This window comes from Somniosus microcephalus, chromosome 23 (genome assembly GCF_052327205.1).
Source record: "Somniosus microcephalus isolate GS21.2 chromosome 23, FLI_Smic_1.0, whole genome shotgun sequence".
NCBI lineage: Eukaryota > Metazoa > Chordata > Chondrichthyes > Squaliformes > Somniosidae > Somniosus > Somniosus microcephalus.
In genome coordinates this window covers 9,241,412-9,255,839 of record NC_141009.1, presented here as the reverse complement: position 1 = coordinate 9,255,839, position 14,428 = coordinate 9,241,412, and the positions used below count along the sequence as shown (strand labels likewise).

Genomic DNA, 14,428 nt, shown 5'->3' with positions numbered 1-14,428 from the left:
AATGAAGTCAGTATTCGGGCATCAATTTAGTGAATCAAGCTGGTCTTAAGGAACACCTAGAGGAGTCATTCCTGAATCGTAAGGATAGGAGAGCTAGCTAGCATCTTTTAACTGTCATCCTCTTATCTTGCAGGGGCATAAAGGTGAACCTGGCGTCTCTCCAGGAAAAGCACACAATGGACAAAAGGTTAGAATGGAGAATGATACCACAACAGCAACAACAATTTGCATTTATAGAGCATAGAAACATGTTACTTATAGAGGGAAAATTATTTTTAGATTACTGTACTCCAAGAAAGTATCAATGCTGATGCTAACACCAGTGTGGATATTCCAATCAAACCAGTTTGGATTCTTAAATAAATATCAAAGGAAAACCTAATGATGACTCCCATGTTGAAGCGGTATGAAACTATCTTTGGGGACTCTAGGACGAGGGGGCATAGTCTAAAAATTAGAGCCAAACCTTTCAGAGGCGAAATTAGGAAACACTTCTACACACAAAGGGTGGTAGAAGTTTGGAACTCTCTTCTGCAAACGGCAATTGATGCTGGATCAATTATTGATTTTAAATCGGAGATTGATAGATTTTTGTTAACCAAAGGAATTAAGGAATATGGGGCAAAGGCGGGTATATAGAGTTAGGTCACAGATCAGCCATGATCTCATTGAATGGCGGAACAGGCTCGAGGGGCTAAATGGCCTCCTCCTGTTCCTATGTTCCTATCCTGGTGGTTTAGTTGGTAAAGGTACTGCATCATTGGACCATACAGACTATAAAGGTCCCAGGTTCAATCCCCGGTCTCTGCTGTCAATTGATCTGAACATGAACAGTAATGGGAATACTATAGTTGCTCTGAGTGCCCCTAAGCGAGGAAGAGTAATAAACAACCAGGGTTTCTGCTCCTGATCACTTTTCCTAAGTGCTAGCTCACAAATAACCAGATATATTGAATTAAATTTCACAACCTGTCGCAGTGGGATTTGAACTCTGATTCGATTGTCCAATACCTGAACCACTGCAGTGTGCCAAGTGAGAAACTGAAGATTCATGCAGGAAAGGTGTACCACTGAGGTTGTAGTTAAAGTGGTTTACTCTACCTGTCCATGGCATACTTGACTTGGGAGTATTCGATACTATTCCTAAATGTTGAAAGTGGAAACGTATGCTGTTACCCAGCATTGGTATCCCGCACTTTGAGTTCCATAAACGATTCACAAAAATCAATCAAACTGAAATGATTTTGCAATACAAATTAGTAATACTAAAATGAAGATAATATAATATTTACAAAGAAGAAATGGACCACTGTTACATAAAGTAACAAACCACTAACAAGATCCAAAACATTTTATGAAGAACATGGGCAAAACCAGTCCCCTCTTGTGGAATTTTGGTTCCCTCTTGTATTTGCTATATGTGTTCTCCTTTATTTTGTGGCGGAGTTGTCCCTGTTCTTTACCTTTTTTTTGGCAAAAAAAATATTAGAAAGAGGGAAATGTTCTGATGGGAAAGTGTATTGTCCATCTGGAACACTGACCTTATCAGGAGCTAGAAGAGGAGATGGTAGACAAAAGTTTACGCGGTAGAGTGTAAGCATATTACTGTACATTCTGTGCTGGTTTAGGATTTTCTGATGGGTGCTGTGCTGATATTGATGTTTATATTACTAATAATAGATTACTAAAGCCGGTGCTAATCCCAGTATTAGTTTACCGTATCTTATGTAATTCAAACAGTGAATTTGGTAGATGATTTCGGTATTATTAACATGAAAATATTTGGAAATATTTTTAACATGCAGACTTGGTTTCATTGTTTACAGGGTGACCTGGGCCGTCCTGGTGCCATAGGACTCCAAGGGTCACCAGGCCGAAAGGTAGGCAGCAGAGATCGTTACTCATTATTAAAACTGGACTTCAGTTAAGTTTTTATTTACTTGTTATCAGGAGTAAGATTGAATTTTAGGAACGGGGAACGCCCTAATTGAAAATCGTTGTGAGGAGGGTTAATTGGAGATTACTATCATGAGCTTTAAGGTGCACTGACTGTATTAGTAATGGAAACTGAACATATATCATCTGTGCTTTACTGAAGATTGAGCCCCTCGTCACTGGCTTCTTTGTGATATGCATTGTTTCACTCATCACTTTGGCTTCTTCTTGAGATATATTGATGCAGCTGCCAACAGGAACTTCTTGTAGTTGGCTAACCCAAGTGTATACATTCTTACAGAAGAAATGTCCTGCCTGCAGACAGGCTAGTTCTTTCCTTTGGAACATTCATTGGCTATTGAGAGAGAGAAATGGTACAACTGTTACATGATGAATGCTAAATGGAGACTTTGCATCTGCTTTCACTACTAAAACTGATGCTAAGTTGCTGGTGGTGACAGACAGAGCTACTCCAATATTGAATCCTTGGAAGTTAATGTGAAAATGGTCTTGGCTAAAGCGCTTCAAGTTAATCAGCCTGTTGCACCCGATGGCATTCATCCAAGAATGGCTTATATATTTAACAATATTGGAAATCTGAGATCAATCATACAGACTTGGTTTGGGAAGGAGGAGAAGAGGAGGTGTTCCAAATTAAAATGTCTTTAAGTCTTCAACATTCCCTCCGGTCCAGCGAGTAGGCCATAGTGCCGGGTCTTGAAAGGCATCCCTGCACAGGAGCACCCAGCAAGAAGATCCTCTGGAAAGTGAGCTGGGAGGCTGGGCATGTCCTTCCCGGTGTAACAAATCGTGCTCCTTTGTCCTCTGTCCTGCAACTGGGGAACGCCGATTTGCAGGGCTGAGGAAAATATACCCTCCTCTGTTAGTTTTATATGCTTGAAGCTGCCATAAATGATCGGTGGAGTGGACAGCAGAGTTTTAGGTCTGAGCAGAGCAGTCTTTTTAAAGGAGCCCAAACAATAAACTCCAAATTATAAATAAAACAAAGGGAAACTTATCAAATCAAATCAAAATATTGCCACCCATGCCGCCGATGCACTCCATTCCCTTCGGTGCCCACCGGTTGCGGAAGGCCTCAAGCATACCGGCAGACACCACGTGCTCCCTCTCCAGGGATACCTGTACAGCATCGATAATGTAGAAAAACATTTCAGCACTTCAGAGAGGTGTAATCAAAAAATGGACGCTGAGTCTAAGAAGGAAATATGAGGAGGGGTGAGCAAAAGCCTCGTGAAAGAGGTAGATTTTAAGGAGGGGTTTAAAGAAGGAGAGAGAGGCAGAGAGGTGGAGGTGCTTAGGAGGAAATTCCATGGTGTGAGGCCTAGGCAGCTAAAGGCATGGCCACCAGTGGTGGGGTGATGAAGGGCGAGGGGGTGGTGCACAAGAAGCCACAAACTGAGGATCAAAGAGTTTGGCAGGGAGGGGGGGGGCGGTGATTGTAGGGCTAGAGGAGGTTGCAGAGATGGGCCATGGAGTGATTTAAATATAAGAATTAGAATTTAAAATTTACGGCATTGGGTGACTGAGAGCCAATATAAATCAGTGCAGATAGGAGTGATGGATGAGCAGGATTTGTGGGATCGGAATTTTAGGGAAGGTGGAAGATGGGATGCCGGCCAAGAGAGCATTAGAATAGTGGAGTTTGGAACTGACAAAAGCGTGGATAAGGATTTTGTGGCAGATGGGTGGAGGCAGGCTACGTTACGAAGTTGGAAAGAAAGAAAAGAAAGAAATGCATTTCTACAGCGCTTTCCATGACCACAGGACGTCCCAAAGCACTTCACAGCCAATGAAGTACTCTTGAAGTGTAGTCACTGTTTTAATGTCGGAAACGCGGCAGCCAACTTGCGCACAGCAAGCTCCCACAAACAGCAATGTGATAATGACCAGATCATCTGTTTTGGTGACGTTGATTGAGGGATAAATATTGGCCCCAGGACACTGAGGAGAACTCCCCTGCTCTTCTTTGAAATAGTGGCTGTGGGATCTTTTATGTCCACCTGAGAGGGCAGACGGGGCCTCGGTTTAACGTCTCATCCGAAAGACTGCTCCTCCGACAGTGCAGCGCTCCCTCAGCACTGCACTGGAGTGTCAGCCTAGATTTTTGTGCTCAAGTCTCTGGAGTGGGACTTGAAACCATAACCTTTAAAGTAATTGAGCAAGAAAGCAACACAAGATTGTCTATACAAAAGAAGGATGTGAAAAGGCCGGATCTAAGAGTCAGTATTGTGCAGAGGGGAAGATTTTACATAGGATAATCCTCAAGCATGACTCGAATATTAACAATTGTTCAATAGTGTACTTTTCCTAATACTGTACAATGTAATATTCATCCATTTGAGATGAGTGTTGTTCATTGTAGGAATGGCTCTAAACAGAGACTTGCCAGGAGGAAAACTCTTAAAAATCAATCATTTAAAAAGAATCTACAACAACTTGGATTTATATAGCGAAATATGGAAGTATGCAGTCATTGTGATGGAGAATACATGGGATGTGGTGAAGTGTACACCTGATGAAAGTATAGGGCACTAGGACCATGGGGACTGGATAGTGGCAGCCATCTGGGCTCCAAAATAAGTGGTCATAGATGTCCCAGATTAAAGGAAGGGGGTTATATAAACCAAAAGGCCCTTGATCAGGGGAAGATTGACAGGATTGAAAAATAGAGGTTTGTAGCAAGTGTGGTGTGTGTGCTTAATCTAACAGTAAAAGTGTGCAGGAGTGCTGAACAGCTCTTGGTTGACTGGACTGAATTGGAATTGAGAACACAAAAGGATGCAACAACAAAACAGCAGCAGTTCTTTCTATGGATATTTGAATGCTCAGGGGAGTGACACCAATGACGGCAGCAGGCCCAAAGGTTTTGGCTGCCTGCTGAATTGTTGAACAAGTTTGACCCCTAGGAAGAGGTTAATGCCTTCATAAGTAACTTAGAGTGTATTGCTACTGTGGCGTTCTGGCCAAAGGAAGATTGTGCTGTGTACTGTGCTAGTCCACTGCTGACAGGCTGCCTCAGACTGTTAAACCAAACAGGAAAGCTAGATGGTCAAGCTCTACAGAGGCTTGGGCTAACCAAGGAGAGATACCAGCTGTGCTTCCGGATCCCAAGACTGCAGGCAGGGGAGACACTACAGTCTATGCTCTACCAGCTGTGAGGCCTGTGCTTGGGTTGGTTGACCCCAGGAGAACTTCAGGGCCCCAAGGTTGCAGAAAAGGTTTTGCTGGAACAGTTTGAGAGTGTGTTGCCCAGATTGGGGTAAGGCAGCATGCTGGCTTTGTGTTACAAGAGTGGTGGACTTGGCCGAAACATTCTTTGAAGCAAGAGAAAGGAGCGCCTGCTTTACTGGCTCTGCCCTACACTGGAACCCAAAGGACAGCATGCAGATTGCCCTAGATGGGCTAGGCCTAACACCGAGGGGACAAGGAGCTTGGGACATTAGGGTGTGAAGGAAGGTGGTGTTAACAGTAAAAGCAAAAATCAGCTAAGGGCAGAGGAAGCTGAAATTGTGTATAGCCCGGGCAGGGGTGTAGTAAACGGGGACTGACTATTTCCTCAGATAGGGAGGTCTGACGCAGGGAACTGTTATGCGTGCAGAGAATCGGGACACAATATGAGGAAGTGGAATGTCGTGTTGTCCAAGGGCCATCACATCAAATTTGTGGTTCCCCCTAGTGGTAGAGGAGAAAACCACCGTGGCATTGATAGACTCGGGATGTATGCAAAGCCTGATAGTACAGGGGTTAAGGAAAAGTCCTACAGTAGAAATTAAATGTATACACGGTGGAGCAAGAGCTTACCCTTCAGCCCTTGTCCCAAAATGGCCAGCACTTGTATTCCCTGCACACAATAACAAAATACTGCGGATGCTGGAAATCTGAAATAACAACAGAAAATGCTGGAAAAACTCAGCAGGTCAGGCAGCATCCGTGGAGAGAGAAAGAGTTAACATTTCAGGTCTGTGACCCTTCGTCAGAACTGGAAAAAGTTAGAGATGGAACAGATTTTTAATTTGAAACTTATAAAATTCTGACAGGACTGGACAGACTAGATGCAGGAAGAATGTTCCCGATGGTCGGGGAGTCCAGAACCAGGGGTCACAGTCTAAGGATAAGGGGTAGGCCTTTTAGGACAGAAATGAGGAGGAATTTCTTCACCCAGAGAGTGGTGAACCTGTGGAATTCTCTACCACAGAAGGCAGTAGAGGCCAATTCATTAAATATATTCAAGAAGGAGTTGGATATCTTTCTCAAGGCTAAAGGGATCAAGGGGTATGGGGAGAAAGCAGGGACCGGGTACTGAATTTGGATGATCAGCGATGATCTCATTGAATGGCGGAGCAGGCTCGAGGGGCCGAATGGCCTACTCCTGCTCCTATCTTCTATGTTTCTATGTTAAGCAAGTGCAGAGGCAGGGAAAGGGGGGAGGGGAGGAAAGAACAAAAGGGAAGGTCTGTGATCGGGTGGAAGGCAGGAGAGATTAAATGTCGCAAATGGGGATGGCAGAATCATCAACAGCTGCTGCCGAAAAAAAATAGGGGCAGAGGTTATGGTCTGAAATTGTTGAACTCAATTTTGAGTCCAGCAGGCTGTAAAGTGCCTAATCGTAAGATGAGTTGCTGCTCCTCGAGCTTACGTTGAGCTTTATTGGAACAGTGTAAGAGGCCGAGGACGGAGAGGTGGGGGTGGAGCGGAGAATTAAAGTGACAAGCGACCGGAAGCTCGGGGGTTACCCTTGTGGACTGAACGGAGGTGTTCCACAAAGTGGTCATCCAATCTGCATTTGGTCTCCCCAATGTAGAGGAGACCACACCGTGAGCAGCGAATACAATACACGAAATTGCAAGTATAAGTAAATCGCAGATTCACCTAGAAGGAGTGTTTGGGGCCCTGGACAGTGGGAAGGGAGGAGGTAAAAGGGCAGGTGTTGCATCTCCTGCGCTAGCACGGGAAGGTACCGTGGGGAGGGGAGGGGCTGTTGGGGCTGATTGAGGAGTGGACCAGGGTATTGCGGAGGGAGCGGTCCCTTCAGAATGCTGAAAGGGGGAGGGGAGGGGAAGATGTGTTTTGTGGTGGGATCGCGCTGGAGGTGGCAGAAATGGCAGACCCTTTCTCCCGCTTTCAGAATTCTTGTTCAACCTGGACCCCTCCCTCTGGCCTCTTAGCCTCTCTAGATCTTTTCATTGCTAACTGTTGCCGTGACATCGGCTGTCTCAATTTCTCTGCTCCCCACACTCACTCCAACCTACCCCCTGTAATGATCAGTAACATGTCATTCTAGAATGGTACACTAGGTGGAGCTGTATGTTTAGCTGTATGTTTAGTAGTGGGCTACCCACGATGCACTAGGCTACCGACAAGGCAGTAGTCAAGATGGATGCTGTATACTAGTCCACATGGCTGAATAAATGACTAGCTCTAAGCTAGCTGTTCATGATGAAAACGTCTATTTATTTATGAACATAACATGGTACCAGAAGTGGTAATATCTGCTGAATATTGTGAAACGCGACATGGAGAATTTGAAGCCACCGGAGGGTCTGAAACTCACGGGGAATGTCGACTGCAATTGGAGGACTTTCAAACAACAATTCGAACTCTACATTGCTGCCATCTGGTTCGGTACGATGCCAGACGCAAGGAAAATAGCGTTGCTGCTCACGGTTGCAGGCCCGCAGGTGATAGAGGTATTTAATACGTTTGTATTTGATCAAGAGAAGGACAGGGAAAAGATGGACGGTGTGCTAAAAAAGTTTGATACACATTGTTCTCCCAAAAAGAATGAGACCTATGAGAGGTACGTGTTCCGTTCACGGACACAGCAGCAAAATGAGACTTTTGATAGCTTTGTGACTGATCTGAAACTGAAAGCACAGACATGTAATTTCTCTGAACTGAAATCATCCATGATTTGTGACCAGATTGTGTTTGGTATTCATGATAAAAAGGTCAGGGAACGTCTGTTGAGAGAAAATGAACTGACATTGGAGGATGCTGTGAAAATATGCCATGCCAGTGAGCTAGCTCGGCAGCACGCAAAGACTTTCAGTGAAATTAATAATAATGCGACTGTAGTGAATGACAGTGCTGCTGTCGGTGCTGTGTCCTACAAGGGGAAGAAACGTGGGCAGAACAGAAATGAAAAGCAATCGGAGGAAGGAATTTTTAATTGTAAACGCTGTGGTTACAAACACCAGTCACGACAATGCCCAACGTTTGGGAAAATGTGCATAAAATGTAATGGAAAGAAACACTTTGCCAAACAATGCTTTTCAAAAGTAAAAACAAAGAAAGGGCAACAAGTCGATGTGATTGAGGACACTGATTTAAGTGAAACATTTTTTGTAGGAATGGTGTCATGTGACAATATAGAAAAGGCTACAGAACATGTGCAGCCCTCAGGAATGGACAATGCTGAACATAAAGTTAATGCAGTAAAAGAGGACAAATGGATGATGCCACTGCAGGTAAATGGAGCATTAGTTACATTGAAACTAGACACCGGGGCAAAAGCAAACTTAATCAGTATGAGTGACATTAAAAATATGAAAGAAAAGCCCAAAATACAGAAAAAGTCAGTACTACTGAAGGAATATAATGGACAGAAAATAGATAGCTTAGGTGTATGCAGACTTAAAGTGACAGTCAAAGACAAAGTGCATCATCTCATGTTTTCTGTTGTGGCTGAAGGACTTGATTAACTACTAGGTGACAATGCTTGTGAGGACTTAGAACTGGTCAAGAGAGTCTACCATATAAACTGTGCCATAAGCAGACCAGATGACTCGGTGGATTCTGTAGTGAGTAATTTCCAGGATGTGTTCAAAGGATTTGGAGTTCTACCATTCACTTACAAGATCCAGCTAAAGGAGGATGCTCAGCCAGTGGTACATGCTCCACGGAGAGTTCCAGCACCCCTGCGTGACCGGCTCAAGAAAGAACTGGACAGAATGACCACACTAGGAGTCATCAGGAAAGCCGAAGAGCCAACAGACTGGGTTAACTCCATGGTATGTGTAAAGAAAAAGAACAATGATCTAAGAGTATGCATGGATCCAAAGGACTTAAATGCAAACATAAAACGTGAACACTACCAGATTCCCAAGCGAGAAGAAATCACCAGTGACATATCAGGTGCCAGATACTTCACAAAGCTCGATGCCTCACAAGGATTTTGGCAACTAAAACTGGATGAGGAGAGCACCAAATACTGTACCTTCAACACACCATTTGGCAGGTATTGTTTCCTCAGAATGCCTTTCGGGATAATATCTGCATCTGAAATCTTTCATAGAGCGATGGAACACATAATTAAAGGTCTGGAAGGAGTTCGGGTCTATGTTGATGACATCATCATCTGGGGCTCCACACTGAAAGAACACAATGAGAGACTGACTAAAGTGCTACAGAGCATACGCCAGAATGGACTGAAGCTCAACAAAGCCAAGTGTTAGTTTGGCGTCCAGGAAGTCACTTTCACAGAAACAGAAACCTCACAGTGCAGATAGAGGCCATTTTGGCCCATCGAGCCTGCACCGACACATATCCCACCCGATCCCCGTAACCCCTACACCAACACATATCCCACCCTATCCCCGTAACCCCACGTATTTAATCCCCCTAACACTAAGGGTCAATTTATCATAGCCAATCAACCTAACCCGCACATCTTTGGACTGTGGGAGGAAACCGGAGCACCCGGAGGAAACCCACGCAAACACGGGGAGAATGTGCAAACTCCACACAGACAGTCGCCCGAGGCCAGATTCGAACCCGGGTCCCTGGCGCTGTGAGGCAACAGTGCTAACCACTATGCCACCGTGCTGCCCTAGGAGATAATCTATCTGGTAAAGGAATAGAGCCAGATATGGAAAAAGTAAACGCCATACTCAACATGCCCCGACCCACTGACAAAAAAGGAGTGCTACGCATCATGGGGATGATAAACTTCATTGGAAAGTTCATTCCTAATTTGCCAGCCAAGACAGCCTGTCTGCGAGACCTGCTACATAAAACAAATGAGTTTGCATGGACAGAAAGACATGAACAAGAGTGGATGAACCAGTGCTGACAACCACACCTGTACTCACCTTCTTTGACCCAACAAAGAGAATCAAAGTGTCAACGGATGCATCAAAAGATGGCCTAGGCGCGGTCTTGCTACAAGCAGAGGGTGAAGATTGGAAGCCTGTTGCCTATGCCTCCAGGTCTATGACTGATTCTGAGTGTTGATATGCCCAGATTGAAAAGGAATGTCTAGGCTTGGTAGTTGGACTAGAAAAGTTCCATGGCTACATATATGGACTTCCCACCTTCACAGTTGAGACAGACCACTGCCCACTGGTTGCCATCATTAAAAAAAATCTGAATGATATGTCTCCAAGGATTCAACGACTCATGATGAAGCTGCAAAGATATGACTTTGAACTGATCTACACACCAGGCAACACACATAGTGTTAGCAGATGCACTATCCCGAGCACCCACAATGAGTCATGTGAGCTCTACTGAAGAAGACGTGGATGTTCATGTGAGTATGGTCACTGCTGTGCTGCCCATGTCAGACACAAAATCAAAGCAAATAGCAGAAGAAACAGTAAAAGATACAGTGTTACAAACAGTAATAGAGAACATTCACAATGGTTGGCCAAAAGGTTCCTGTCCAAAGTACTATCACATTAGGTCAGAGTTGAGTGTCGCAAGTGGACTATTACTAAAACAGAACAGAATAGTCATTCCACAGGCTCTACGTCAAGACATGCTCAAAAGGATTCATGAGGGACACCTCGGAATTGAAAAATGCAAAAGGAGGGCAAGAGACACTGTTTATTGGCCTGGCATAAATAAGGACATTGAGAACATGATAGGCGAATGTGAGACATGTCAGAAACACCAAAACAAACAAGCAAAGGAACCAATGATAGTAGCTGACTTACCAACAGCACCATGGCAAAAGGTTGGTATGGGCCTTTTTCATTTGAATGGTAAAGACTATCTAATAGTGATTGACTACTATTCTAACTATCCTGAGATGGCGCTGCTCTCAAGCACATCAGCAAGCAGTGTCATAATGCATGTTAAATCCATCTTCACCAGACATGGAATTCCCAGGATTGCCGTTAGCGACAATGGTCCGTGCTTCAACTGTAAGGAGTGGCAACAGTTTGCAGCACAGTATGACTTTCAGCACATCACATCCAGTCCTTTGTATGCTCAGTCGAATGGTAAGGCAGAGAAAGGTGTTCAAGTTCTCAAACAGCTGCTGAAGAAAGCGACAGAAAGCAAGTCTGATCCTTATCTCGCCCTGCTGAGCTACCGAGCCTCACCTTTAGACTCTGGTTCTTCACCTGCTGAACTCCTAATGGGTCGCAAGTTGCGCACCATGCTACCCTGCTGTGCAAAAGAAAAGCAGAGTAAGGAACTGAGACAGAGACTTCAACTGTTAAAGCTGAAACAGAAATCACACTATGACAAGTCATCCAAAACTCTGAAACCATTGACAAGGGATGATGTTGTCAGGATTGAGGATCCAGATGCATGGAACAGGAAAGCTACAGTTCTTGAGAAAGTAGGACCAAGGTCATACACTGTTAGAACTGAGGAAGGACAGATTCTCAGAAGGAACCGCCGTTCCCTCCTGAAAACACAAGAAACTATCCAAGAGCAAATCGATGACAATGCCGCAACTGAATCTTGTCACTCACCACCAGAACAATCTAACACAAACACACATACAGGCTCTCATGAAAACACATCAGACTTACCTGTGCTGAGAAGATCCACACATGAAGTAAAAAAGCCTGATAGATTTAATCTTTGAGTATAAAGTAAAGCTTTGAAAATGTGTTGACTGTTGTGAAAATGCTTATGTCGTTATGATTGATTGATATTGATTGATATTGATTTTGTTTAACCTCAAAGAAAGGGGGATGTAATGATCAGTAACATGTCATTTTAGAATGGTACACTAGGTGGAGCTGTATGTTTAGCTGTATGTTTAGTAGTGGGCTATCCACGATGCACTAGGCTACCGACAAGGCAGTAGTCAAGATGGATGCTGTATACTAGTCCACATTGCTGAATAAATGACTAGCTCTAAGCTAGCTGTTCATGATGAAAACGTCTATTTATTTATGGACATAACACCCCCCTCTGAACTTGCAGCACTCCGTTCTCTCCAATCCAACCCTAATATTATCATTAAACCTGCTGACAAGGGTGGTGTTGTTGTTGTTTGGCGAACCGACCTCTACCGAGCGGAGGCTGACCACCAACTCTGACACCTCCTTCTACCTCCCCCTGGACCATGACCCCACTACCACACATCAAGCCATTGTTTCCAAGACTGTCACTGACCTCATCTCCTCTGGAGATCTTCCCTCCATGGCAGTCAACCTCATAGTCTCCCAACCCCGCACAGCTCGCTTCTACCTCCTTCCCAAAATCCATAAACCGGGCTGCCTTGGTTTCAGCCTGTTCTTGCCCCAAAGAACTGATTTCTTCATATCCCGACTCTTTTTTCTCCCCTTGTCCAGTCCCTTCCCACCTACGTCCGCGACTCTATCGACACCCTCCGCCACTTTAACTATTTCCAGTTTCCTGGCCCCAGCTGTCTCCTTTTCACTATGGACGTCCAATCCCTCTACACCTCCATCCCCCACCAGGACGGCCTGAGGGCGCTCTGCTTCTTCCTTGAACAGAGGCCCAACCAGTCCCCATCCACCACCTCCCTTCTCTGCCTGGCTGAACTGGTTCTCACATTGAACAACTTCTCTTTTGACTCCACTCACTTCCTCCAAATTAAAGGTGTTTCTATGGGAACCCGCATGGCCTGCCTTTTCGTGGGATATGTGGGACATTCTTTGTTCCAGCCCTACTCGGGTCCCTCCACCTCTTTTTCCGGTACATTGATTACTGTATCGGTGCCGATTCCTGCTCTTGCCCTGAACTAGAAAATTTCATTCACTTTGCTTCCAATTTCCACCCTTCACTCACCTTCACATGGTCCATCTCCGACTCTTCCCTTCCCTTACTCAACTTCTCTGTCTCCATTTCTGGGGATAGGCTAGTGACAAACATCCACTATAAGCCCACTGACTCTCACAGCTACCTGGACCCACCACACTTCCAGTAAGGACTCTGTTCCATTCGCCCAGTTTCTCTGCCTTCACCACATATGCTCTGCAACCTTCCATACTTGTGTTTCCGACATGTCTTCCTTTTTTTCTCAACCAAGGATTCCCCTCTACTGTGGTTGACACGGCCCTCGACCGTGTCCATTCCATTTCCCGCACTTCTGCTCTCACCCTTTCCCCTCCCTCCCAGAACCACGATAGGGTTCCCCTTGTCCTCACCTTTCACCCCACCAGCCTCCACATTTAACAGATCATCCTCCGCCATTTCCGCCACCTCCAGCTTGATCCCACCACCAAACACATCTTTCCCTCCCCTCCCCTTTCGGCATTCTGAAGGGACCGCTCCCTCTGCAACACCCTAGTCCACTCCTCAATCACCCCCAACACCCCTTCCCATGCAAGTGTAGGAGATGCAACACCTGCCCTTTTACCTCCTCCCTTCCCACTGTCCAGGGCCCCAAACACCCCTTCCAGGTGAAACAGTGACTTACTTGTACTACTTGTAATTTAGTATACTGTATTCGCTGCTCACGATGCGGTCTCCTCTACATTCCGCTTTGCGGAACACCTCCGTTCAGTCTGTAAGGGTGACCCCGAGCTTCCGGTCGCCTGTCACTTTAATTCTCCACTTCACTCCCACTCTGATCTCTCTGTCCTCGGCCTCTTACACTGTTCCAATGAAGCTCAATGTAAGCTCGAAGAACAGCACCTCATCTTTCTATTAGGCACTTTACAGCCTTTTGGACTGAGTTCAACAATTTCAGACCATAACCTCTGCCCCAATTTTTTTCCAGGCGGCAGCTGTCTTTCATTCTGCCATCCCCATTTGCAGCTTTTAATCTCTCCTGCCTTCCACTCATCTCAGACCGTCCCTTTTGTTATTTCCTCCCCTCCCCCCCCTTCCCTGCCTCTGCACCTGCTTAAAATCTGTCACATCTCTAACTTTTTCCAGTTCTGACAAAGGGTCACAGACCTGAAACGTTAACTCGGTTTCTCTCTCCACAGATGCTGCCTGACTTGCTGAGTGTTTCCAGCATTTTCTGTTATTTCTTTTATTACTCCAGTTCAGTTCAGTCAATCAAAGGTAGTTCAGCACTCCTGCACACTTATTGTTAGATTCGTCAAACAAAAAATACTCTTACTTCAAACTTGTCATATATCTTTCTATCCTGTTGGTCTCCTCTACTCTAAAACCTTGTTTGTTTAATCTGGGACACTTGTGACCACTTATTTTGGAGCCCAGATGGATGCCACCATTCACTCCCCATGATCCAAGTGCCTTGTACTTTTGGGAGTAGATGTGCGCTTCATCACTGATCAGAAGCTTCATCCAGGGT

General features: G+C 45.1%; 1 protein-coding gene across 1 annotated transcript in view; it reads left to right on the top strand.

Moving 5' to 3' along the window:
- Window positions 1–14,428, top strand: part of LOC147101631 (uncharacterized) — a 688,387-nt gene that overhangs the window by 184,722 nt on the left and 489,237 nt on the right. The window contains 2 exon segments of the mRNA XM_085965351.1: window positions 134–187; window positions 1,827–1,880. Coding sequence (XP_085821477.1) covers window positions 134–187; window positions 1,827–1,880 — 108 coding nt within the window.